At 49.9% G+C, this 25,493-nt stretch overlaps 1 protein-coding gene across 1 annotated transcript in view; it reads left to right on the top strand.

The window, feature by feature from the left end:
- The window catches only part of P3H2 (prolyl 3-hydroxylase 2), a 303,453-nt gene extending 280,856 nt beyond the window's left edge, over positions 1 to 22,597 (top strand). Inside the window, exons 14-15 of the mRNA XM_086944627.1 lie at positions 1,126 to 1,266; positions 20,512 to 22,597. Of these exons, the coding sequence (XP_086800753.1) occupies positions 1,126 to 1,266; positions 20,512 to 20,598 (228 nt within the window). The 3' untranslated portion in view covers positions 20,599 to 22,597. The remainder of the gene's footprint in view (positions 1 to 1,125; positions 1,267 to 20,511) is intronic.
- The last annotated feature ends 2,896 nt before the right edge of the window (positions 22,598 to 25,493 follow it).

The following is a 25,493-nucleotide window of genomic DNA, read 5'->3' as shown; positions in this document are numbered from 1 at the left end:
CAAAAACAAAGAAACAGCCGACACTTGTTTCGCCCATTGGCCGAGGGCTTTTTCAAGGCAGGGATTCGTGGCTGACAATCGTTTTCCTTTAGAAGGATGTGAATAGGTCTCTGCGTTCCCTGCAGAGACCTATTCACATCATTCTAAAGGAATCACAGCTACCTACCTTATAACCTGAGTTACCGGTGAAGAACCTCCCAGTCTTTCTTGTTCATGGCCAAAGTAGAAGACCCCAAACTTGTATCCCAACCAGACTTATTCAGTGTCCTCCAGCTATGAAGAGCTATGAAGAGCGCCCTCTGGGCCATGCCATCTTTGTGCTTCGTAAGTTCAAAACTATACAAAATAATGATTCTAAACACTGAGGAGATGCTGGGGCGAAGGCTGGGCCCTGAGGACTTTCTGTTCAATATTTGCCCAACTTGGGTTCTTAAGAATAGCCAGTTATTACCCGACTTTGAGGCACCTCTTGCTCCTTGTTTGTGGACCGGTATTCAGCCGCCCACCTTTCACCTCCGTCCATTCTCCTCTGTTAGTACCTCAAAATGTGTGTGACATAAATAAAAATATATATATTGTCTTAGCACATTGTGACAGGACCTCGTGGCGAGCATCTGCAATGAGGGAGAGAGCCTTTAGCAACCAGCATCTCTCAAATTCTCTGCTGAGCATTAGGCCACTCTGTAGAAGGCAACGTTGTTGGGGTGGCTTCAGAAACAAGGCGTGCAGAAAGACAGAGGAGTGAGGTGCTGTATGGAAGGGTCCAGGGTAGCAGAGAAGATGAAAATGAATGAATAAGTCAGATTTCTAGGAGCAGAACAAATGCCCAAGGGTATCAAGTCACTAAAGAAAAGGTTAGTTCAAAACAGGGAAGTGAAGCGCGGAAAGATGCAGAAATATATTCAAGAAGCATTGCCTCTTCAGTTAAAGAGTGAAGTTTCCAGGGCCTTTCGTAATTGGGCAAGGGTCTGAAGGCGGATGACAGGTGAAGGGATGGAGTTCCAGAGGTTGCTGTGGTAACAGTGAAGGCTCTGCCTCCCCACCTTGCCTTCCGGTATTTGATGAAAGATATACCAGGTTGCTTGCCACATTTCTTAGCATTGTCTTGTTGGATTTTCCTTGCAGGCCTCCATTAAACCCAAGTGCGGCCGCATGGTTGGCTTCTCCTCGGGCGGAGAGAACCCTCATGGAGTGAAAGCAGTGACGCAAGGGCAGAGATGTGCCGTAGCAGTCTGGTTTACATTGGACCCACTTTACAGAGAGCTGGTGAGTACATAGCACTTAACGTGGATTGTGTATTGCACAGTGCGGAATATTCCATGAATGTATTCATCTGGGAACATGCACCCTGGGATTAGAAACATACTCCTTGACGTTCCTCAGCAAATGCTTTCCACTCAAGGTCTATGTATTTGTATTGATTTGTGTATATTAAGTTGGAATGTTACATTTCGCCCCTACACAGTGCTGTAAGATCAACGCACTATGCCCAGGAAGGCTGCATAGTGCCTCTTGTGAGAGGGCCACTGGGCACCGACTGTGCTCTGGACAGGATCATCGACTGGCCAATATGCTTCAGATATTAAAATACTATTGGGGAACCTGTGCCCTAAAGGGATTCCAGAACAGGGATTCCTCACTGGAAGAGCCACCAACAGGAGGGAATCCAAGTTGGAGGAATCCACACTGGGTGGACTTTTCCTTCCCACTAGTAAGAGTTGTTGCGGATTGTGCATTCTAGATCATATGCCACAGAACCTCAGTCGCCAGAGAACATCATGCCCTGGGGCCTCCCTGTCAAAGTCCTGTCCTACAGACTGTAATCAAAAGGTCTAGAGAGCAATTCTAGGGCACGGCCTGGAGGAAACCGTATACAATGAGATACTTCAGGAACATATCCAACAGGGAATTATTTGTCCTTCATCTCACGCTAACACATCATCAAAAATACAATCATGCCTCTTTGATCCATGGTAGATTAGGCTTCATAAGTATTTGCTGGTACCAGAAGTCCTCAGCCTAGCATTACAGGCAAAGGGCAAGAATGAGCTGTATTTAAAAGAATATGACACATTCCTGTCCATGCCCCTAGGCTGGTGCCGTTTTAGCTATTAGCATCAACGCAGGCACCCTTGCACCATGGTGCGAAGATGCCCTTGTTGTATACGGAATTGTTTTTGTACAGCAAGGGACACCTTCCTAACACAAAAATAATTATGAGAGGAGAATTCCTCTTTCTATGTGTACTTCAGAATGCAGCCCACATAGAAAGAGGAAGTAACAAGGAGAAATAGATATATTTCTCTTTGTTATGCCCCACCTACGGAGGCGTATCTTTAAGGCGCATTCCTAGGTTTACAAGTTCTTGTAAATCGGGGAATGCATCAAAATCCATGGGAGTTGCGTGGGAACATCCAAGCTACGCCCATGGAACGCCTACCAGGGCAGAGTAACGCAGCGATTTGCGATGCAAACGGCCTCATAAATAGGCCCCTTAGTGCTTTGTCCCAACCACCAGAACCTCAACAATGTGGCAATATCCACGTTGTTGACCACAGATGCAAAGGGTATCCCATGGCGTGAGCCCCACAATAAGGAAAGTCAACCAAAAACTATACAACTGAACATAAATAAAGAAACCTCTAAGGACTACGCTGTATTCTTTTTTAGGAGCAGTCTTGTCAGTGTGCTCGTAGTTAAGAATCACCCAGGGAAAGGGGGGCGGGGGTGATAGAAGCCTGTGTGAAGATCACTCTGCTTCCAATTATATAGTCTGTCTTAATCAATCTAGAGTAATCTCTCCCTGGAAGATTGGGAAGAGACGAGGATGTCGCAGGTGACGAGGCAAAGGGCTAACCATCGGCAAATAGTCATGATAACCTCTCCTCGACTACGACCTATGTGGACAAAGTTCATTGCAAGTCGTTGACACACATGATTAAATGTAATCAGTGAGAAGCCACGTGATTAGTGGCATACGAGTCTACAAAGAAAAAACATTTTCCACATGGGATCTGTTGGTCTCACAACCGGTCCTGATGAAGGCTAGGACCCTTAGGCGCAATTGTAGCCAAAACATGTCAACCAAATGAGTGTGATACTTGGGATAACTAACATGTCTGCAGAGCATCACCCCAACCTTTTTTAATCTTACCCCTATATACTACCCGCATAATAAATTGATCTTTAGATGCAGTAGGTAATTAAAAAAAAAAATTACACAGATCCCCAGCAATACTTTTCCTTGAAAGGAGGCGGTACTTACCTAGGGAAGCGAGTACCTAGATGTGAAACCAGATAATAACGTCACCCGACAGGATACCATAGTGATGACCACTTACCACCACCAGTGGAAAAATATTGGTTGAGGCTTTTGGGTATATAATAGATATTTCTGAACTCCACAAAACCAGAGAGATCACTCTAGATTGATTAAGACAGACAATGTGCTCACCTGACCTCAAAGCTAAGCCAACAACCCCAATCATTTGTGTATAGTTTTGTACGATCAGAATTGAAGTACCCTCAACTCAAATTCTTCTGCTTCTCTCTGTCTCTTAGGCAAAGGCGAAGTGAATTCTCATTTATACATTTTCTTGCAGGTCCCTCTACTTATAAATATCACTCCAAATTCTAGACCGGTTTGTAAACGTTTCCAAGGCAACAGCTCTGGTGCTTCAGCCGTGACTCCGCCCACCAGAGGTGAAAACACCGAGTGCCAGATCGACTAACCTCTTATGGTGCCCTAGGGTAACGCAAGAACTTACATGAGACTTACTAAGCCACACAAAGCCACCTCGCATGACTCTGCATAGCATAGTAAATCCAGACTAATGCAAGGTACTCAAACTGCTGCCTTGCATTACTCCTTTTTTTTGTTTTGTAACGCGCAAACTCGACCCGAAGGTATCAGAGCGCCCTTACATGAGCACTAGTTGCATTACAGATGGACACGTTCATTTTCTTAGGCACGGGGAGATTAAGTGATTTGCCCAGATTCACAGGATGGTGAGCGTCCCGGCTGAGACTTGAACCCGGTTCCCCAGCTTCAAGTTCGACCGCTCTACCCATTAGGCCACATGCTCTTCCGGTGCATTGGGAAGGCATCCCTATTTTCAGTGAAGCCATCATGTAGCGGGGGAACTCGTTTTCAACTGTGCCCAGCACACGCTTTAAAAATGGCTTCCCTTATAACATGCACTGGTACTGATGGAACTGACATGCACCGGGCATATCCTCTTGTGCAGTTATGCCCTCACATGAAGTATAGTTCACCCTGCCTTAGGGCGGTAAGGCCTGCTGTAGGGGTGACTTATTTATACTGAATGCATTGTCAGCAGGTCTGGTACCAGTTACTAGGGACTTTCAGAGGGTACTAAAGGTAATGCCAATTGGATAAGCAATTGCACAGATTTTGGAAAGTGATCTGGAGCTGGAGACCTGGTTACAGGCCCGGACTGGCCGTTGATGGCACCGGGCAATTCCCCGGTGGGCCGCATGGTTGGGGGCCGGTTTTGGGCCCCTGGGGCCGTTTGTTACAGGGCCGTTATGCTGCAAAACCGGCCCTGTAACAAAAACGGCCGAAAATCGGCCCTGTCAAAGAGCGCGGTCGCACCTCTGCCCCCTCCCATCTCCTCCCGGAGGGGGAGGGGGGCCGGCCGAGCACTTTGCCAGGGCCGGTTCTGGTTCCCAGTCCGGCCCTGCCTGGTTAGCAGGAACCCAGTGCACTTCCAGTCGAAATCACATCAAATACCAAGTAAAAAGTAGGGGTGACCAGGTCTAATGGGAACTTTCCTACAACCAGCTACTCCTGTCCATGGATGCACCCAAAGGCCATCTGCGAGCGGGAGACCCAGCTATTTTGAGTCAAGACCGACAGGGAAATGAACCATTTTCTCAAGGAAATGATCAAGTTCCCAGGACCATTCGGAGTCTCGACACTGTTCCCTGATTCCAGACTATTCCTTTGCATTAGATACATTTCCACATTGGAAATGATGACACCAGATTTTCATTTAATTTTCATTGGCTGACTTGTTTATAACCCATCATAGCCTCTGGATCACAACTCATGGGTCAGCCCGATCCTGCAGGCTTTGTGTCTTCAGTTGTGATACACGATGCCTCCTGCTTCCACACCTCCAGGGGCTCCAGTATCCAAGAAGATCTTGAAGCCTCCCTTGGCGCCTTTATCTGTTGAGTCAGCACCATCTTCAAAGTGAAGACAGATTCTGATCTCAGAGCTGTCGCCGGTGCCGCCTTTCAAGTCGGAGGAAATTATTCGAGTGGCTAACGAGAAGAATAAATCATGTTTAGATGCTGAGCCTTTGAAAAAGCCTCTTCCTAGGACCCACATATGTGCCCAGGTGGAACAACTATTTGGGTTTGACTATGACAATGATTATACACACACAGACAGTTAAGACTCCGAGGATGACGACCTCCTTCCCTCAGTATTGTTGAGGACTCCTACCTGGATTTACAGAATGCATTTGTCCTGGGTACCTCCCCAGAAGTGGGCATCCCTCACCCCTCTTATACTTCTTCAGTCAAGGAGAGATACGTCCAGCTAGTATGGACCATAAACTTGCAGAAGGCATCACCTGTTGGACAGAGTGGAGCTGACAGAGATATTGACAGTGAGAATGTCAGCAGAGCTGAGATTTGGAGAGTACAGAATTGAGGTGAAGTGAGGTGCTGTCAATGGCTTGGTTACTTTTTGTAAACCCTCCTTAGATGCAGGATACTCAAAGACACAGAGTGATCTTATTAGAAAGGGGACTGCGGCCTCAATGTCAAGGCTTGACAACTTCTCAGACCAAGTCTGCAAAGATCTCAAATGTATGTTTGATTAATGTATGAATTTTGAGAGACTGATGATGGCAAAGTACCTACAGGGATAAGAAGGGATAGATTCACCTGGATTGGAGATGGTTGAGGTGTGAAGGTAGCGCCTTCTCTCAGTGCAAAACGCACGCTAAAGAACCAACAGCACAGATCTGCTAAAAGTGAGTTTGCAAGCCTTCTCTGGATAAAGTGTTGGGGAGCCAGCATTTGCATTGTCTGCTTGGTTGGAGTGCAGGTGAGCATGAGTTTGAGATGCACTCTAGAGGGACAAAATTTTTCATCATCTGTTTAGTCAGAATGCAGGTGAGCTTGACTTTGAGATGCTCTCTAAAGAGCCACCTTATCCCATCGTCTGTTTGGTCGGCATGCAGGTGAGCATGACTATGAGATGTTCTCTAGAGGTGTACCATGTGCCTTCATCTTAGTAGGCATGAAGGTGAGCTTGACTTTGAGATGCTCTCTAGAGGCTCATCATTTCCCATTGTCTGCTTGGTTGGAGTGCAGGTGAGCTTGACTTTGAGATGTTCTCTAAAGGGCCACCATTCTCCATAATCTCCTTGGTCAGCATGCCCTTCAGATGCTCTTAGAGGGCCACAATTTACCATTGTCTGTTTGGTCGGCATGTAGGCGAGCTTGACTTTGAGATGCTCTCTAGAGGTGTTCCATCTGCCTTCTTCTTCTTAGTAGGCATGAAGGTGAGCTTGACTTTGAGATGCTCTCTAGAGGTGTCCCATCTGCCTTCTTCTTCTTAGTAGGCATGAAGGTGAGCTTGACTTTGAGATGCTCTCTAGAGGTGTACCATTTGCCTTCATCTTCTTCGTAGGCATGAAGGCGAGCATGACTTTGAGATGCTCTCTAGAGGTGTACCATGTGCCTTCATCTTAGTAGGCATGAAGGTGAGCTTGACTTTGAGATGCTCTCTAGAGGGCCATCATTTCCCATCGTCTGCTTGGTTGGAGTGCAGGTGAGCTTGACTTTGAGATGTTCTCTAAAGGGCCACCATTCTCCATAATCTGCTTGGTCAGCATGCCCTTCAGATGCTCTTAGAGGGCCACAATTTACCATTGTCTGTTTGGTCGGCATGTAGGCGAGCATGACTTTGAGATGCTCTCTAGAGGTGTACCATCTGCCTTCTTCTTCCTAGTAGGCATGAAGGTGAGCTTGACTTTGAGATGCTCTCTAGAGGTGTCCCATCTGCCTTCATCTTCTTGGTAGGCATGTAGGCGAGCATGACTTTGAGATGCTCTCTAGAGGTGTACCATTTGCCTTCATCTTCTTAGTAGGCATGTAGGCGAGCATGACTTTGAGATGCTCTCTAGAGGTGTACCATTTGCCTTCATCTTCTTAGTAGGCATGTAGGCGAGCATGACTTTGAGATGCTCTCTAGAGGTGTACCATTTGCCTTCATCTTCTTAGTAGGCATGAAGGTGAGCTTGACTTTGAGATTCTCTCTAGAGGGCCATCATTTCCCATCGTCTGCTTGGTCGGCATGCGGGTGAGTGTGGTTTTGAGATGCTGCTGCACAGCTGCAGCAGCTGCAGCCTGAGAAGGATCTGGCTGCACATCTAGGGAGGATGAAAACAAGTAAAGGGCATCAGAGGTAGAAAGAAAGCAAATCTGGGGGAGGAAACAAAGGATCCACCCCAACTGATGTGATTTAGTTACACAGAAAAGGACAAGATCACATAACAGCAAGAAGTAATACATTGTAAGAAAGCCAAACTAAAATAATACCATTTCCTCATACCTAAATTAAAAAAAGGTTAAAATATATTAAGGTAAAGGATAGTCAGGGAAATAAGATAAAATGGTGGAAGAAAATTTAGGTTTAAAGCATTTTTATTAAACAAAAGAAACATGGGGAAGGGAAGTAGGAGGTCAAGGTTACATACAGTACAATGAGTAAAAAAGTAAAAAAGGAGAGACATGTTGCAGCAGTTCTAGTTGGAAGGGGGGAGGTCGGTGGTCCAGGAGGGGAAGAAAAGGCATAAACTGTAAGGCAATAAGACAGTGCGCACAACCCTCCTATAGTCCCCAACCTCCCACACAAAGCTAAGCGCGAGTAGCGTCCTGCAACACAGTGAAACACAACGCAGTCCCTCCAAGCCCCCCGTCCCCAAAAAAGGGAAGAAAAAGAAAACAATACCCCAACATCCCCGTCCAGTAGCCCGCAATAGAAACATCACCCCAAACAGCCTACCCCCATCCCCCAGTTCCCCCAACCCCATCCCTCTTAATCCGCTGGGGCCGCCGGTGGCGTCAGCCTAAGAAGGCGCAGGTACCTCGGACATGTGAGCTCCCGAAATTCCGTGGACAGTAGTGCCAAGAAGGGGTGCCAGAGCTCCTCGAACTGATCTACATTTCCAGCCACCGTGAGCGATATCTTCTCCATACCCAGTACCTGCCAGAGTCTATGTAGCCAGCCAGTGATAGAGGGGGCAGTGGGGGTGCGCCAGTGGACAAGGATATTTTGAACCGCTGAGCCTAGCGCAATAGCAATCTGCCTACCCCTGCGGGACTTCAGCGGGTACATCAAGTCATTGGGAAGGCCTAGCAGGACGTATGCCGGGAAGCGCGGGAGTTCAATCTCAAAGTGTCTGTCCACCTCATCTAGGACCTCTTTCCAATAAGCAGTCAGTACCGGGCACCCCCAGAGAATGTGCAAAAGAGTACCTTCCTGTCCGCAGCCCCGCCAGCATCCCTTGTCGGCGAGTTTGTGCATCTCATAGAGCCTCTCCGGGGTGTAATACCAGTAGGTGGACACCTTGGTAAAGGTCTCCGTTAGCCCAGTGTGGTACGCAGAGTGCCTCGCCCGATATGCGATCTTGTCCCACTCCTTGTGGCTCAGGGCCCTGCCCAACTCTCTGTGCCAGCGCTCCCTCCCCGGATTGTGGTAATGAAACGGCGGAGGTTGGAGAAATTTATACAGATCGGTAATAAGCTTGGCATCCGAGGTCCGGGTCACCAGCCACCGCTCGTAAGATGTGATTTGACGGGCTGCGACGTCGCGCACTTGGGGTTGGAGAGCCCAGTGACGGACCTGCATGTAGCGCAATCTGTCCACCTCCGTCAGACCAAATTCCTGTCGGAGTTGTTGGAAAGGAAGCACGCCCTCCGGCCCGTAAATCTGAAAGAGCACCCTGCAACCTGCACTCACCCAGTGGGAAAAAGCTCCCGGTTCTAGGCCCGGAGTAAAGTCCGGGTTACCAACTATGGGTGTAAACGGTGATGGGAAGGTAGTTAGCTCGCGAAGCTCGCACACCGCATCCCACACTCTCAGGGGAACCAGGGTGACAAAGGAGGCGTAGAGATTAGCCGGGCGATGTGCGCGCCGCAGGAATGGGACCTCCTGAAGGGTGCGTCCCGCTACAGCCTGATCCTGAAAGAGCCAGTGCTTGTCAGATTCCCACCTGCTCCATTTCACTAGATACCGGAGTTGCGCGCTTGAAAATACTTCCGGAGATCCGGAACACCAAGACCCCCCGCCTCCGGCGCAAGCGTGGAGAGAACCCTCTTCATCCGAGGCCTGCGGCCTTGCCACACAAAACGGGAGATGTCAGCCTGCGCTTGCTGTATCCAACCCACAGGGGGCTGGAGAGGTAGAGCGCGAAAAAGATACAAGATCTGAGGCAGCACCGTCATCTTCACCGCTGCGATACGACCCAGCCACGAGAGCAGGCCCTTGCTCCAGCGGCCGAGTTCCTCCTTGATCTTCTTGCCAAGGGAAGAGTAGTTAGCTTTGACCATTTCAGGCAGCGAAGGAGCAAGCAGGATCCCCAGGTATGGCACCGTGGACGAGGACCACTGCATGGGGAAAAGACGCTGAAGGTCTCTCCTGGTGTCCGCGGAGAGCGACACATCCAGGGCAGCCGATTTGGACATGTTCATTTTAAAGCCGGCCACGCGTGCGAAGGCGTTCAGTTCCTGGACGCAAGCAGGGAGTGACCGCCTGGGGTCATCCAGGGTCAGCAGGACATCGTCCGCATACAGGCTAACAGTATGGGTATACTGACCCATCTTAACCCCAATAGCGTCCGGATTATCGCGAATCCTCTGGGCAAACGGCTCCATGTAGAGGGCGAACAAGAGCGGCGAGAGGGGGCAGCCCTGTCTCGTACCACGCTCAATGACAAAACTACCAGAGCTGTGCCCATTGACCCGCACCGATGCTGATGGTCTCTTATAACAGTTGAAGACCATGGTGCGGAACTTCTCGCCGATCCCCAGTTTCCCGAGAACCAGCTCAAGGTACGGCCAATGAACCCTGTCAAAGGCCTTCTCCGCATCGACCGACAGCAACATCCGTTCCCCGGGACGCGCGAGGCCTTTTCTAATACGTGCGTCACTCTCTTAGTGTTATCGACTGTCTGTCTACCGGGTACAAAACCAGCCTGGTCCTCCTCCACCAGGCCCGGTAGGTGCAGGCCAAGTCTGGCCGCCAGGATCCCCGTGTAGAGCTTAAGATCCACATTCAGAAGGGAGATAGGTCGATATGAACCACACAGGGTCCGGACCTTCCCGGGTTTCGGAATAACCGACACAGTCGCGGAAAGAAGGTCCGGCGGAATAGCCCCCGGCTCGGAGAAAGAGTTGAACAGGCGAGCCAGGACAGGCGCCACAGTGGAGCAGAAGGTCTTGTAGAACAAGGCCGTGTAGCCATCTGGGCCCGGGGCTTTACCGTGTTTCAATCGTGCTAAAGCGGAGATGACTTCCTCCACATGGATGTCCCTCTCTAGGTGGTCCGCCTGGGCGGGCTCTATTATCGGGAGGGTCACCGACTCCATATAGTCCTCAGCGTCTCCCGGTGAGGAGGGTTCCGCGGCATATAGCGTCTCGTAAAAGCTACGAAAGGAATCCGCCACCTCTGCGTCTCCAGAAACCAAAACCCCGTCTGTACCCACTAGCTCCTTCACTACATTGCATTGCTGCGCAGCCCTGAGCCGATGGGCCAGGAGCTTACCGCATCTGTCCCCGCCCGTATAAAAGGCATGCTTCAGACGCAACGCAGAGTATTCCGCCCGATCTAAGTCTAGCGCAGAGAGGAGTTTCCTCGCCGCTTTCAGCTGCCTCCAAACTCGAGGAGCCCCCGTTCGGCGGTGAACCTGCTTAAGTTCCCTGACCTGCGCAGTCAGTTCGTCCCTCTTACATTGCCGCTCTCTGTTCTCGGCCGAGGAAATGGAGATAAATTCCCCCCTGAGGACCGCCTTCAAGGCTGCCCCCTGCGTCGCTAGAGATGTGTCGGAGTTGCCATTATGGACTAGATAATCCTGAATGACCTCCTCCACTCGCTTCACCACCGACTTCTTATGTAGAAGAGTATCCCGAAGCCGCCACATCCCTCTGGAGGGGGAGGCCACTGGCCATGCGAAGACTCCGGAAACCGGTGCGTGATCGGACAAGGACAAGACCCCGATGTCCGCCGCCGTGGCGGCCGTACGCAGCGGTCCGCTCACCAGGAGGTAGTCCAACCACGAATAAGTGCGGTGCGCGTGGGAGAAATAGGAATAGTCCCTATCGGTGGGGTGCATAGCGCGCCAGAGGTCATGCAGATCCATCTCTGCAATCCGGTCTTGCACCGCTCGGGAAAGCTCCCCCGTCTGCGGGAAGCGCTGGGCAGACCTATCCATAGCCGAGTCAAAGACCATATTTAGGTCCCCCCCCCAAGACAACATGGCGATCGGGCGAGGCAGTGACGTCCACCAACACTGATTCCAGGAAACGATCCTGGTGGTCATTCGGGCTATAAACGGAGCCAACCGTGAAGGCGATACCCCCAAGCCGCATGCGATACACTAGGAGCCTCCCCTTTTGCTCGGCATATTTGTATAATACCTCGCCCCTGAAAGAGCTAGCTAAAAGAATGGCTACGCCTGCAGTCTTGGTCGCTGCCGAAGAGAAAAATTGGGTGGGGAACTTGGCAGAGCGCAACCTGTGACAATCCTTGGGAAGCAGATGAGTTTCCTGCAAAAGGCAAATGTCCGCTTGCGTCCCCTCTAGCAGGGAAAGGATCGCCCTGCGCTTTACAGGGTTGTTCAGATCCTTAACATTAAGGGTCACTACCTTCAAGGACGGCATCGCTCCCAGGGGATCGAAGCGCTGTGCAGCAAGCGAGGGATCAGCGGAGGGGGCGCGCGGGGCAGGGGCGCAGGGAAGGCCAAGGCCGGCCTCGCGTGTGCTTGGGCAACATTGGACGGGACCCCACCAACAACAAACCAACTCTTAAGCCCTCCCAAAACCAACCCATGGCAACTAGCCAAAACCATAAACAAAGAAAAACACCCCATTGTCTCAGTCCAGCCCGAACGGGCAAGTCCGCAGAAACCAATCAAGTGGACGTTCAGCCACTCACCTCCAACCTTCCCCCCCCAACCCCCAGCCCAACCCAGCATCGTAGAGGCTAAGAGTCTCTCCCCCCGGAGTAAAGTTAGGCCGTCATGGCCACGCCGTTGGATTCAGGCAAGGTCCTGGCCGCTGTTCTCAGGGCCTCCGCCATATCCGCCCTGATGGTAGGGGAATCAGGGCGACTCGCAGTCGCCGGCGATTGTCTCCTCCTCGATCCTCGCCGGCTCCGTCTCTCCGAGCGTCTCCATGCGGGCGTCGCTCCGTCTTCTTCCGTGGCTGTGAGCCCCAGCACCCCGCAGATGTCTTGGAGGGAGCGCAGCTGATGTAACACTCCATTCCATCTGAAGATTAGACGGAAGGGGTGACCCCAAGAGTAGGGCGTCTCATGCTCCCGCAGAAAGTCCGTAGCAATCCGGAAGGACCTGCGCTTCTGCAGCGTGATGGCGGACAGGTCCTGGTAGAGCGCCACGGGCCTCTCTCTGAAAGTTAAAGGCTGCTTCCTGCGGGCCTCTGTCATAATGCGCTCCTTCAAGGGGAAATCAGGCAGAAACGCCAGAATATCAGGAGGGGGTGCCGATGACTGGCGCTGACGGCCCGCTCTATGCGCTCTGTCTATGCGGATCGGGAATTCTGCATCTTCTCCCAAAATCTCCCGGAACAAGTCCTGTAGATAGGCCACCAGGTCCGATCCCTCGTCCGCGGATGGGACCCCCCGCACCTGGATATTGTTCCGCCTGGACCTGTTCTCGAGGTCCTCAGAGTGGGCCTGGAGCTCGACACACTGCTCCCGTAGACGGAGAACGTCCTGCTGGAGATGGACTATCTCCTCATCTCGGCGCTGGGCCGCCGTCTCCACCGTGTCAACACGTTCGCCAAGGCCCTCTACCTCCCTGCGCACTTCTCGGACCTCACTGGCCACCTCCTGCTTTAGCGTCTGGAAATAGTCTTTGAGGGAGCTGAATAAGTCTTCCATAAAAGACCTCGTGACCGGCGGCTCACCTCCAGTTGCGTCCGCCGAGGCCCGGGAGGACCCCGGCGACGGCTGTGTCCTGTCTCGCAGCTGCTGGGCTCTGCTGAGCATGTCTGGCAGAGTGCGGTCTCCCCTTCTCGCGCCTCCTCTCCCAGTCATCGTGGCCTCAACAATGGGCAAGGCTCAGGGCCGGCCGCCGCAGATGCGTCCAGTCGCTCGTGGGCACTAAATGTGGAGACCCCGCCGAAGACAAGGTTGATGCGTCACAGGCGACAAAATGGCGGCTCAGGTCGGGGCGAGACAATCATAGTTCCAACCAGGGTGGCTATCAGGGGCCAAAGTCCGGGTCTTTCAGTAGCACACTCCCTGGGAAATTAGGTCAGGAGCCAGGGCGAAAGTAGGCACCGGCTCGGCAAAGGCGCGGGTGAAGGTCGCCAGCTCCAGCTCCTCAGTGACAAGATGGCGGCAGGGCGGGACCCAGGAGAGCGGCCCAGGCTGGCAAGACCGCCGGCGACCCCCGGGCCACAATGGGCAAGGAAAGTTCAAAGCCAGTGTCACACAGTTGCACCGGCGGGCACACCCAGGTCGGCCGCCGCGCGGATGCCTCCGTCTCTAGCCACCAGGTCCGGGGTCCACTCCGCACCATGCACCGTCGTCGATAGCGAGGGGTCAAAGCGCCAGCGAGGGTCCAGGGTCTTCTGTGTACCGGTGATCCGGTCACGTAGGCTTCGGCCGGAGGGCTCTGTTACTCTGCGGAGCACGTCGGGTCCGATCCCTCGGGATCACAGCTTTCAGCACCCGGCCCAGCCGAGGCGCTCGGACAGCACCGCAATTCGCTCCGCCTCCCAGGCTCTCCTCCGTGTTCCGATCTTCGAGCAAACTTTCGGGGTACAGCCCCCAGGGCGGTAGGAGTCAAAGTAGCTTCAAAATGTGCACCAGGAACTCCGGCACAGTTCTCTCACCCGCAAGGCAGCCGCGGGGGGAGAGAAGCGCAGAAATCGGGGCTCGAGCTGAGCCGGGCCGGAGGAGCTACGGGAGGAAGCGTCCGCTCACCCCGCCATCTTGGCCACGCCCCCGGAAGAAAATTTAAAAGCAAAGATTGCTGCAAGCAGCACAGTACTGTCAAGTTTCCAATGGAGGCTAAGAGGGGTCTAGTTGAACGTCATGAACCAGCAAGTGGGTCGTTTACCAGGAGATGGGAATACACTGAGGCATCAGAAGAAGAAAAACATTGGCAAACCCAATAGGTCTCGCCTACGAGGCGACAACACTCGGCTCAGCTTTGTCTGTGTTTTTAGCCATGTTGTACAGCAGCCTGGCTGAAATAAAAAAAACAGTATGACGCCTCTGGGTACAACATAGCTAAAACATTGACAAAGGTGAAAAAAAAGTGCTTTGACACATCTACTGCTGACAATGTCATTTCGATTTTTAAAAAATCTGCACGAATGGGAGCAACATGGAAGGAGTGTGTTTAGTGTAGGGTGTGGGGTTTAGCCAACATGGAACAGAGTGAAGGGGAGAGAGTGCAAGCAACAACATAGACAGCTGGGTGGGAGGGAGAGTAAGAACACGGAAAACAGGTGGGGGCAGGCAACAACACGGGGAGTGGGGAAAGCAATAGCAAGGACAGGCGGATGGTGACCCAGTACCACAGAAGACGAAGCAACTTGTATAGCGGAAGTAGGGGTCCGAAGCAACACGGAGGATGAATACATAACAGAGGTTCCTGGAAAAGACACACTCTAGTTGAGTGCTTAGACAAAAAAAATGTAGCACCCTATTACGGGAGCAGTGAAACGACAGAAGTTCTTTGGCCGTGCTCCCGTAGAGCGCAAACACATGAAGCGAAAATGAAAGTAGCACACGCCAACTTATGAAAAGCAAGCAAATTACAGTGACAATGAAACCAACGAATTGTAAGCAATGTGTGGCCTCTAATCCCCGCCCCAGTAAGTAAACAAAATATCTCACAAGCAACAGTGCATGAGCTGTCTCAGACAAGACCTATTGAAGGAAATGAATCTGGTCGATAGGAAGGAAGAGAAATGTAATACAACCACTCCTGCTGGTAAGCCCCAGCGACACAGAAAGAGTGTTGAAAGAATACTAAGCAAAAATAATAATGTTCCCCTTCGCTTGAACTAAAATAAATAAATTAATGAAAATGAACAATGGCGCTCAGTCCCGGAAAGCTCAAGGACATGATAGAACGTAGAAATCCAGTGGTGCAAAAGTGTTACCAACTGTGCCGCACCATTAAGTGTTGACAACAGTGGATTTAATAGTGCGGTGGCCAGCTGAACTTGCCGCCACGATGTTGCTTGTGGAACTTCCCTCATGAGGTATCAGAATCATAAATGCTCTCGAGGAAGCTGCAGAAGGCACCACCCTTGCCTACCTTCAGGCAGATGTGACCTATTTTCAGGATGTTGGCGTTTCTATAACCATTTCCTTGCATGGTTGTTGAATTAATATGCCATCATGCACATCACTGCCTCCTGACCCTTTACATTGAGGCATGTCAGTCCAGAATTTATTTATTTTATTTATTCAAAGTTTTATATAGCGCGAACAAGATCTTTGCAGATATCAGAGCGCTTTACAGAAATAGGTGTAGGGGCAACTGGAGGGTGTATAAATCCACTATGGGGTACAATATGGTAGCCTAGCAGTAAAGGGTAGCAGCAGTACATATATAAAACCAATAAACGACATGGAAATGATGATAGCGAAAGAGTCCCGAGTCGTGAGTCCCGCAGCAATAGTGACCAGGTGAACTTAGACATTTACCTCTTTCTCAAAGCTCGCAGGGAGGGGGGTAGGGGCAGCAGGAGGGTAATTGGAACAACTATTAGGAGTAATATAGTAACGGTAGCATACTAGGATAAGTCATATACAAGGATAGTACCAGTAGACAATCAGGTAACCAGTCCAGCGGCAACGGTGCAGCAGTCTCTGTTCCAGCAGCGGGAGAGTTCAGGTGAACTTGGCCATAAGGAAGGCTTTTACCTCTTTCTTAAAAAGTGCCGTAGAGGAGATAAGCCTGGTTTCAGGAGGAAGTGCATTCCAGATTCTGGGGGCCATTCCTGAGAAGGAGCGTTTGCATGTTTTTTCCTTCCGGAATCTACGAGGTTTCAGGAGTAGATTATTTGTACTTCTATTGGTTCTCGAGCCTCCAGATAAAGTCAGTTTATGCGTGAGGTAGCTGGGTGACTTGTGGTGAATGGCCGAATGTGTCATAACGGCAATTTTCAGCTGTATTCTGGCCTCAAAGGGCAGCCAGTTCAGGGATTTTAAATCCGGGGATATATGCGAATGTTTCCTTGATCCAGTGATGAGTCTCGCGGCAGCGTTCAAGGAGGCTCTTAGGGGAGCGGTTGTTGTAATGGGGAGTCCGCTAAGGGCCACAATTCCGTAGTCTATGCTGGGGATAACTAGGGCCTGTACAGCAGTTTGGAAGTCCTTAGCAGGGAGGAAAGGTTTAAGTTTCCTCAAGGTGTTGATTTGGAAGTTGGCTCCTTTAGTAGCTTGGCTAACGTGCTGCTGCATGTTGAGCCTGGCGTCCAGTGTAATGCCTAAGGATTTCGCAGAATCCACGATGGTGGGTTGGACATTGAACACCTTTAGTTCCTTGAGCCAGGTCTGGGTGATGGTAATCTTTGTGGGAGGTGATATCAGAAGGAACTCAGTTTTCAGAGCATTTAGTTTGAGGTGATTATCGGCCAACCATGATTGGATGTTTCTGAGTGTGGCGTTCAGAAGCTTGATGTCTTCCGGGGATTGTAGCTTGAGGTAAAGTTGAGTGTCATCGGCGTACATATGGAAGTGTACATTCGATGCTTGAAGCAAGGTGGTGAGTGGCTCCATGACGAGGTTGAACAAAGTAGGGGATAGGGATGAGCCTTGTGGGACGCCTAAGGTTACAGGCACCAATGAAGACAGCACGTTGTTGATCTTGAACTTCTGAGACCGGTTATGTAGGAAGGAAGTGAACCATTTGAGGACAGTCCCAGATAGACCCATTCTGGTATTTAGCAGCTCCAGTAGGTTCTCATGTTTGACAGTATCAAAAGCTGAGGAGAAGTCCAAAAGGATGAGTAGGCAGGAATCGTTGCGATCAAGGATTTGGAGGGCGTCATCAATGATGTGCGTCATAGCCGTTTCCGTGCTGTGTATCGCTCGGAAGCCTGATTGATGAGGGTTGAGGAGGTCAAACTGATCGATGTGTTTTGTCAATTGGATTTGTACACATTTCTCCAGTAGCTTTGCCAAGGTGGGGATATTGGTGATAGGGCGATAGTTGTTCATGTCAGCCGGGTCAGCTGTAGGTTTCTTGAGTATGGGTGTGACTTGCCCTTCCTTGAGGGAGTCAGGGATGCGACCTTATTGAAGGGAACTGTTAATGATGTTCGTCCAGAGTGGGAGGAGCAGGGGTGTGAAGTCTTTCACAGCATTAGCAGGTAGGGGGTCTGAGAAGTGGTTAGCGGGCTTCAAGGTGCCAAGCAGCTTGTGAATTGTCTCTTCAGTGTAGGTGTCGAATGACGTCCATGAAGCGTTGTTTTTCGGGTGAGTGGAGGTCATGCTGATGGGTCTGGAGTAACGGCTTACATCAATGAGGAGATCACTTCTTATGTTGTCAGTCTTTAGCTTGAAAAATGCAGAAAAGTCTTCACAGTGTGGAATATCGCTTGTTGCGCTGTTTGATTGAGGCGGCTGCATCTTAGTTTGAGTTTTGACTAGTTCGAACAGTTTTCTTGGACGGTTCTTTGCTTGGTCCAACTGGAGGCTGAAGAAGTTAGATTTCGAACGCTTGATTTTCCTAAAATAGGCATTTCTCTTGATCTTCAGTGTTTTTAGGTGAAGTGCTGAGGGATCAGATCTCCAGGTGCGCTCCGCCATTCGCATAGCCCGTCTATCTTCGTTGAGTCTGCCATCGTACCAAGGGTTCGACTTCTTGGTGGAGACTCTCTTCAATTGCAGGGGTGCTACTTCGTTGATTATTGAGTTCATCGAGTCGAGGTAATGGTCAGTCAGTGATTGGACATCAAGGGCACCAGTCGGAGGAAGGAGGAGACCTTAAGTGTGAGCCGGAAGGGAGATAGGGTTGAGATTCTTCAAGTCCCATTTCCAGATCTTGGATTTGGTGGGTTGAGCCGTGAGCGGTTTAACTTTTTCGTTGATGAAGAAAGTTATGATGTGATGGTCTGACCAGTCACAGGGTTGGATCGACCCCAATTGGGTAGAGCCTTCTTTGGCGATAATAAGGTCGAGGATCGAGCCTTTGTCGTGTGTCGGGCTATTGCATATTTGGGTGAGGTCAAGCGCATTGAGGAAAGTTTTGAGACCATTCACCGCTGCGTCTTTATGATCGTTCCAATGTAGATTGAAGTCACCCAGGAAAATTTGAATGATCAGTCGACCGGCATTGGATGAGATCGTGTCCATGAGTTGTTGGGTGAAGGTGAGGTTGTCACCGGGCGGGTGGTAGAAGACATGTAAAGAGCAGACAGGTTTGCCCATGCTGGAGATATCGAGGCAGAAGAGTTCACAGGAAGTGAGGGAGGGGGAAGTGATTTTGGTAACGGAGAGGTGGCTCCTAAAAATGCATGCGATTCCACCGCCCAACTTGCCGGACCTATCGAGCCTAATTATATGGTAGTTGGGGGGGACTAGTATGTCCATTATAGGTGTAGAAGCTTCAGTTAGCCACGTTTCAGTCAAGATGGCCAGGTCTAGGTCCAATGCAATGATGAGATCCGCGATGTCGGAGGAGTGTCTCGGGGCCGATCTACAGTTGAGTAGGATGCATTTGAGTCTGGGGTAAAGAGGGGAGATCGCGTGTTCTATAGAGAGGGGAACTTTTCTGAGATTATTGGGGACGGAACTTCTGTTGCTTAGTGTGGGGGGCCTAAGGGGATTTGTGAGGATTGTGGGAATGGGGAGGTGTGTAGCAGTTATGTGTTTTAAAGGGCCAGGGCCAAATGAGCGAAGGAGGGTGTCTAAGTCATGACTGGAAAGGGCGTTGCGGGCGCGGCGGGGGCGGTGGGTGTTATTGCGCACGGGGATAGAGGGCCAGCGCGGGGAGTAGAACTTGAGAGGGTGTGTGGGGGCGGATGGGGGACTTGTTGGGTGAGGAGGAGGTGGTAGGTAGGGGTTGTCTGGTGCGCGTGGTAAGAAGCTCTTTGATGGTGTGGAGTTCTTCTTTGGCTTGCAAGAGGGTGGATAAAATCGTGTCCAGAGGTGGGTTGGGGATGGTGTAGGGGATGGGAGCCGTGGGTGAGTCGTTGATTGGGGAGCTGGAAGGGGGACTGGCTAGTGGGGGGAGGTTATGCTAGCGATGGAGCCGGGCTCTGCTGTAGTAGTGAGAGGGGCATCGTTCGATGGGTGAGAGCGATTGTGGGTGAGGGATGTGGATGAGGAAGGGGGGAGGGCGGAGGCGTGGGTGGGGGTGCTGGTGGGGGGGGTGCGCAGGTGCATTAGGGGATAGGGGGAGGCTGGAGGCAGTGGGGGTGTGAAGCGGGTATTGGGGGCTGAGAATGGGGGGGGAGCGCGGAGGAGGAGTTGAAGTAAAGGGAGGTGATGTGTTCTGCGAGTCTAGTTGGGAGAGTGGGGTAGTGGGGAGTAAGCGTGGGAGGGGAGATAGAGTAGGAGACGGGCCTGCTGCGGGGCGGGAGAGATAGGTTTCGACCGATGGAGGGGTCTATGAGACTCTTGGGAGGTGAGAGATGTGGGGTAGAGGAGGAGGGGTATGGAGGATGTATGAGAGGGGGGAATCTCCGCCAATGGGTGATGGGAGAGGAGAGGTTATATCAGGTGTGTGATAGGCTGTAGCGCTGGGGATGTGTGGGGAGGAGTGGACTTCATGGGTGGGTGAGAGGTGTGGTGAGGTTACATCGGGTGGGTGCCTACCTGCAGCGTTAGGGGGATGGGAGAGGTGTGTGTTGTTCGGCTGTTGTGCTAGGTTAGGCGAGTTAGATTGGAGGTTGGTGGTGGAAGTGTAGGGGGTTGTGTAGCCTGAAAAGTTAGGAAAGGAGGAGCGCCGGTTGGAGATGTGTTCGAGGATGGTGGGGAACAGGTTGTCGAGCAAGTCCAGGTTCCTATCCGTAGATTGGAACAGTATGGTACCGTTGTTGTAAATGGTGATGGTGTCTCTACCGAATCAAAGCAAAACCAACATATATCCTTGTGTACGATCATTGATTAAAGGCAGCGGGGGATGGGAGTAGGGTGTGGGCGATTCAGTGCAATGTTTCTTCCCTGACACACTTTTGAGTGCCGGATGCGAAAATGTTTACATTGTTGTATTTTTTTACACGATTAACACAGACAACCTCTCCATTTTCTTGCAGGAGCGAATCGAAGCGGACAACTTAATGGCAACGTTAGACCCGGAGCCCCACGGTGTCGTGAACATCAACTCAAGGGATGAATTATAAATTATTGCCCAAAAAATGATTTATTGAATATTTATTAATTATTGTTAAAATTATTAGAATGGTTTTATTTTTATACAAAGCAAATGGTGTAATTTAACAAATAATGTAAACATGTTGTTTGGATGTTCCAACTTTTGTTAGAATTCTGCATGTCCGTGTCGCAAGCTTACTTCACCCACCTCAGCGGTGATGCACCGTCATCCCTTGCGGAGCCGTGGAAGTGGGTAGACATTCAAAGGGCTGAGTGTCCAACCGTGCGATCTAGGAGGGAAAAATATGTTACAAGATTGGAAAAAATGTACAAAATTAGAGAGAAATCTTTTCACTTTGAGCAGTAAAATGCACGTCATTGCAAACAATATAACCTCAAGAAAGCATTATAGAAAATAATGGATTTAGCAATTAGAACTGGCTTTCACAAGGACGAAAATGTACAAGAATGATTTATCAATTTTTAGAAATTAGAACAAAAGTTCATAATGATTTCAATTCTCTTATCACAGTCTATATATCGCGTGGCCAATTATCTGGAATATTTGTATTAGTAACAAAAAAGTTATTGATTGAACAATGTAAATCTCTTAATCTCACCTAACAGAAATTCAAAGACCTTGTATGCTCACAAAAAATCAAATATCCGAAAGCTGCAGGAGTCATTATAAGGTCAGTCTTGACGTAAAAGAGATGTAGAAAGAGAGGCGTAGATTTTAAACTCTCCAACTTAAATTTGAAGTCTATATGAATAGATCGGTTTAAGAATTTAGTTTTTTCAAAACCTGTTCCTTTTTCTAATGCAAATTGTGAAAGCAGTATTTCACATCACCTGCAACTTCAGAGGGCTTTAAAGGCTTTCCTATGTTTGTAAATGGTGTCTGTGACTGCGGGTTTGCTGATTTTGGCACGTCACACAGAGATATCCCTGCGTTAATGTGCCCTCTAGACATAAAAGAACAAGTAAATATAAATAAAGGCATGGAAGAAAAAATGGCGGCAGTTAATTGAAAACGTTGTGTTTATTTAAATGAATTAGACATACATTCTCCAGACCGAACCAGGAAAGATTCAACCGCAAAAATCTCTACACCACAAATTGTTCATCTTCAAAGATTCTCTATATAATTTCTTGCCTATGATTACTTGCCAGGACAGGTTCACAATGTGCTTCTATTGCTTCCTCAACTCAATCAATCGTTATTGATTCTGTTGATATACAACTGGTCACTCTAAGATATATTATGCACTTTGACCTAGCAAGTTTAAAGATTGAAAGAGGTGTTTTTACCCACTCATTCTGCAAGTATAACCCTACGCAAAGAAATTAAGATAATATACTTTAAAGGTTCCACTGGAACAACTATTGCACCTATCTTTACATTTAACTGAAATCATAATAAACTGCTATTCTAGCACCTTGGCCTTCTGATTGGTATTAATCAATATGATTAGGTAAATAGTAAATTGTCTTACTTTAGGATTATGTGCATTCCTGTTTAAGATGTTTTATTTTTTTACCAAAGTTTTATGTAAAAGTAACACCAATGAGAATGCTTTTGTAAGTTTTATTTATTGGTGTTCTGAAGCCCACTAAACTTGATAACTGATCCAATTCTGTTAATGTTTGCGTGTCTAGGACCCAGTGTGGATATTGGATTAATGTTGGCTGAACATTGGAAAACGACATAGTTAAAAAACTTCTTGTTTCTAATAGCGATAGTCAAGAAAATCAGACTAAAGGGGAAGATTCGAATAAGAGAATTGAAATCATCATGAGCAGTAAATTGTAGCAATGGATGGAAGAAGTGGGTCTAATTTCTGTGCGTTGTACCTTTTCGGTTTTGAGAAGGAGATATTAAATGAGGAAACGTGTTGGCCGTTTAATGGTGCTTTTGTCATATGAAGCTGCACTGAATGCTGCACTGAATCCGACGTTGGACGGAAATGAAGCTCTTTAAGATATAAAGATGGTGTATGAGAATAAATCAAAAAGTGATTTGAATAATCTCTTAGTTGAGTATCTTTTGTGTGATGCCTTTTAATTTCTTTGATCATTAATGCATCAAGAATATTGAAACATTAATGGGATCTGAATGATATTATGTAGGAATGTCTTCGAGGGCTGTGCTACCAAACTGAATCATTATCCCACAGCTTCCTTTCTCACATCCTCAGAAAACACATGGGGCCCTAATCCCGAAGGTCATTTAAGTCATAAAAGTGAGTTTACAATCGAAATTTCACCTTTTTTTTTACGCATGCCAGCAATTCACAAAGGGATAATTGGCATTCGTAAATGTATTTACCAATGCGCATTTTTCCACTACAAATAAGAAGAAATCAGCTGTATTAAATACTATTCATTGCTGGTAAGTGGATTCCAAGGTGGCATGCCTTGAGCATCTTTTTCAGTGGGGCCAACTTCTTGGCAGGGTGGACGGTGTCCACCCTGTGAAAAAAGTAGGGGGACGCCGTCCACCCGCTTGTACCCCCGACTTGTGCCCTGCACATGAGCATGTACGTTTGCAAGCATCAACACCACAAACCTTATCCTAGAATGGGCAGGGATTGACTCCTCCTCAAAGATGGCCTTGCCGTGTGCTTTGGGAAAGGACTTTCACCAGGGGGGAAAAATGTTGTTCCCGATGTAGGAAAAGATATGGATTTGCACAGGGAGCTCGATTGCACCTGTGCAGAGTTCTGTGCCGTGGAGAAGCATTTAGGAAGTTCACAGGTCATTCACAAAAGTGCGCCTAGAAACCTACTCCTGGCACAGTTTCCAGGTGTATTTCTGGGAATATTTGTGAGTAATAATAACTCTTAAAAATACTCCCAGGCAGAGATTCAAATCTCTTCCCACACTTATAAGAGTGTTTACATATATAGGGGCATGCTTATCAAGAGTTGCGTCACACTTGTGCCGCGCAAGAGCGACGCAACTACTAAGTCAGATTTATCAATTCACGCAAGACACCTTGCGTGGCCCTGGTGGCTTGATAAATCTAGAGTGACACAAGGCAAAGCAAATCGCTGCATTGTGTTACTCTACCTCAGGGAGGAGTTTCATGGGTGCAGCGTGGCTGTTCCCACGCACCCACCCAAGGATTTTAGGGCATTTCCAGATGTACCATTAGTGGTAGACCTGGGAATGCGTCAACATTTTACTCATCCTCAGGTGAGGTGTAACAGGGGAAATATCTTTATTTCTCTTCGTTTTTAGGTTTTGCCTCGCCAAAGATGCGCTCTGCGCATCTTTTCGGCGCAGGCGAAAACCTGATGAGAAGTGTAGTGTGGCTTTGTTCGGCCCTCGCCATTGATTGGCTGGCTCCGTAAACGGAGCCTTGCCATTGGACGAGGTGCCTGTCCGTCAATGCCGGACCAGACACGGGGGCGTTCCCGACATTCTTTGGCTTTTGCCGACGTCACGCGACGCCGGGAACGCCCCCGTGTCTGGTCCGGCATTGCCGGCACTTCTGCGAGGCTCCCGAGCGAAGGAGGAGCCCCGGGGAAAGAGCAAGTCCCGCCTCGGCCCCGGAACGAAGTCCAGGTGAGTGCTTTGTTTGCTGGGACTAGGGGAGGCTCCCTCCCGCTACCCGTGTGTCCGTTCCCGCCCCCGCACCCCCCCGCCCCCTCTCCGTGTGTCCGTTCCATGAGTCAGTGTTGGTGTTTGCTCTCCAAAGCTCCTTCCTTGTTATGACATTTCCCTGCTTGAACACAGTCGGCTAGGAGGCGTGCAAAACGTGACTGCCTCGAACTCCCGTAGCCTCAATTTTAACCCATGCGCCGACATTATTATTGAAAACCACAGAGACAACTGGGTACAGCAGTGAGGTCGTTCTCTTCAAGATGGCGTTCATATCCCGGGCTCTTTTTGTGTGTGTGAGTGTGTGCAGAGCGCGAGTGCGTCCTGTAAGCGGGCGCGAGCGGCCGGTGTGTGATCGAATGTGGTAAGTGCGCCCGTGGAGGTGGCTGCGGTGTCCGTGCAATACATACACACATACACCTCCCCTGGATGTCTCCCGAAAGAACCGACAGAAAAACCCCTTAAAAATCAAATAAACCTGGAAATAAACACTGGATCTCTCTTGCCGAAGCTGGTGAGAGGCATGGAGTGGGGCGCGGGGCAGCCGGGTCCGTGTTTCCGTTGGCCCTGCTGAAGATCCCAGACCCCCCCAGTTCAGCCCGCCGACGTTGCCGAAGCTGGTCAGAGGCATGGAGTGGGGCGCGGGGCAGCCGGGTCCGTGTTTCCGTTGGCCCTGCTGAAGATCCCAGACCCCCCCAGTTCAGCCCGCCGACGTTGCCGAAGCTGGTCAGAGGCATGGAGTGGGGCGCGGGGCAGCCGGGTCCGTGTTTCCGTTGGCCCTGCTGAAGATCCCAGACGCCCCCCCCCCCCAGTTCAGCCCGCCGACGGCCCTGCTATCAACCCCCTCTTTAAATCCCATCTTTTCTTTGAAAAGAGACCACTCTCCGGACCCTTCTGTCCCGAAGACGACGATGGGGACTCGGGTTCCCTAACACGGCGAGAGAGGATTAAAAACATTAATATAAAGGGGGAAAAATAGATATTGTTTTTAAAATCCCCCAAACCAAAAAGGATGGCAAACTCGACTGGGAAACCTCAAGAGTACCAGCGGAGGAAAGGGCAAGCTTTCCTGGACGAGCTGAGGCAGTTCCACCACAGCAGAGGGTGAGAAGACCCATTTAGCCATAAACCTATAAGACACGGGGGTGGTGGAGGGGTAGCTTTGCCAGGGGTCCGGTATCGCCGGCCTCATCTGTCGGATCTCTCTAACAATCTCTTTGTGCACAGGTCCCGGTTTTGAAAGCTGCCGGCTGTGGCGGGCAGGGAGCTGGACCTGCATGCTCTCTAGACCCGGGTCACTACCCTGGGAGGCTTCTCT

The sequence above is a fragment of the Lissotriton vulgaris genome, chromosome 11 (assembly GCF_964263255.1).
Source record: "Lissotriton vulgaris chromosome 11, aLisVul1.2, whole genome shotgun sequence".
Classification (NCBI taxonomy): Eukaryota; Metazoa; Chordata; class Amphibia; order Caudata; family Salamandridae; genus Lissotriton; species Lissotriton vulgaris.
This window is presented reverse-complemented; position numbering and strand designations above follow the sequence as displayed.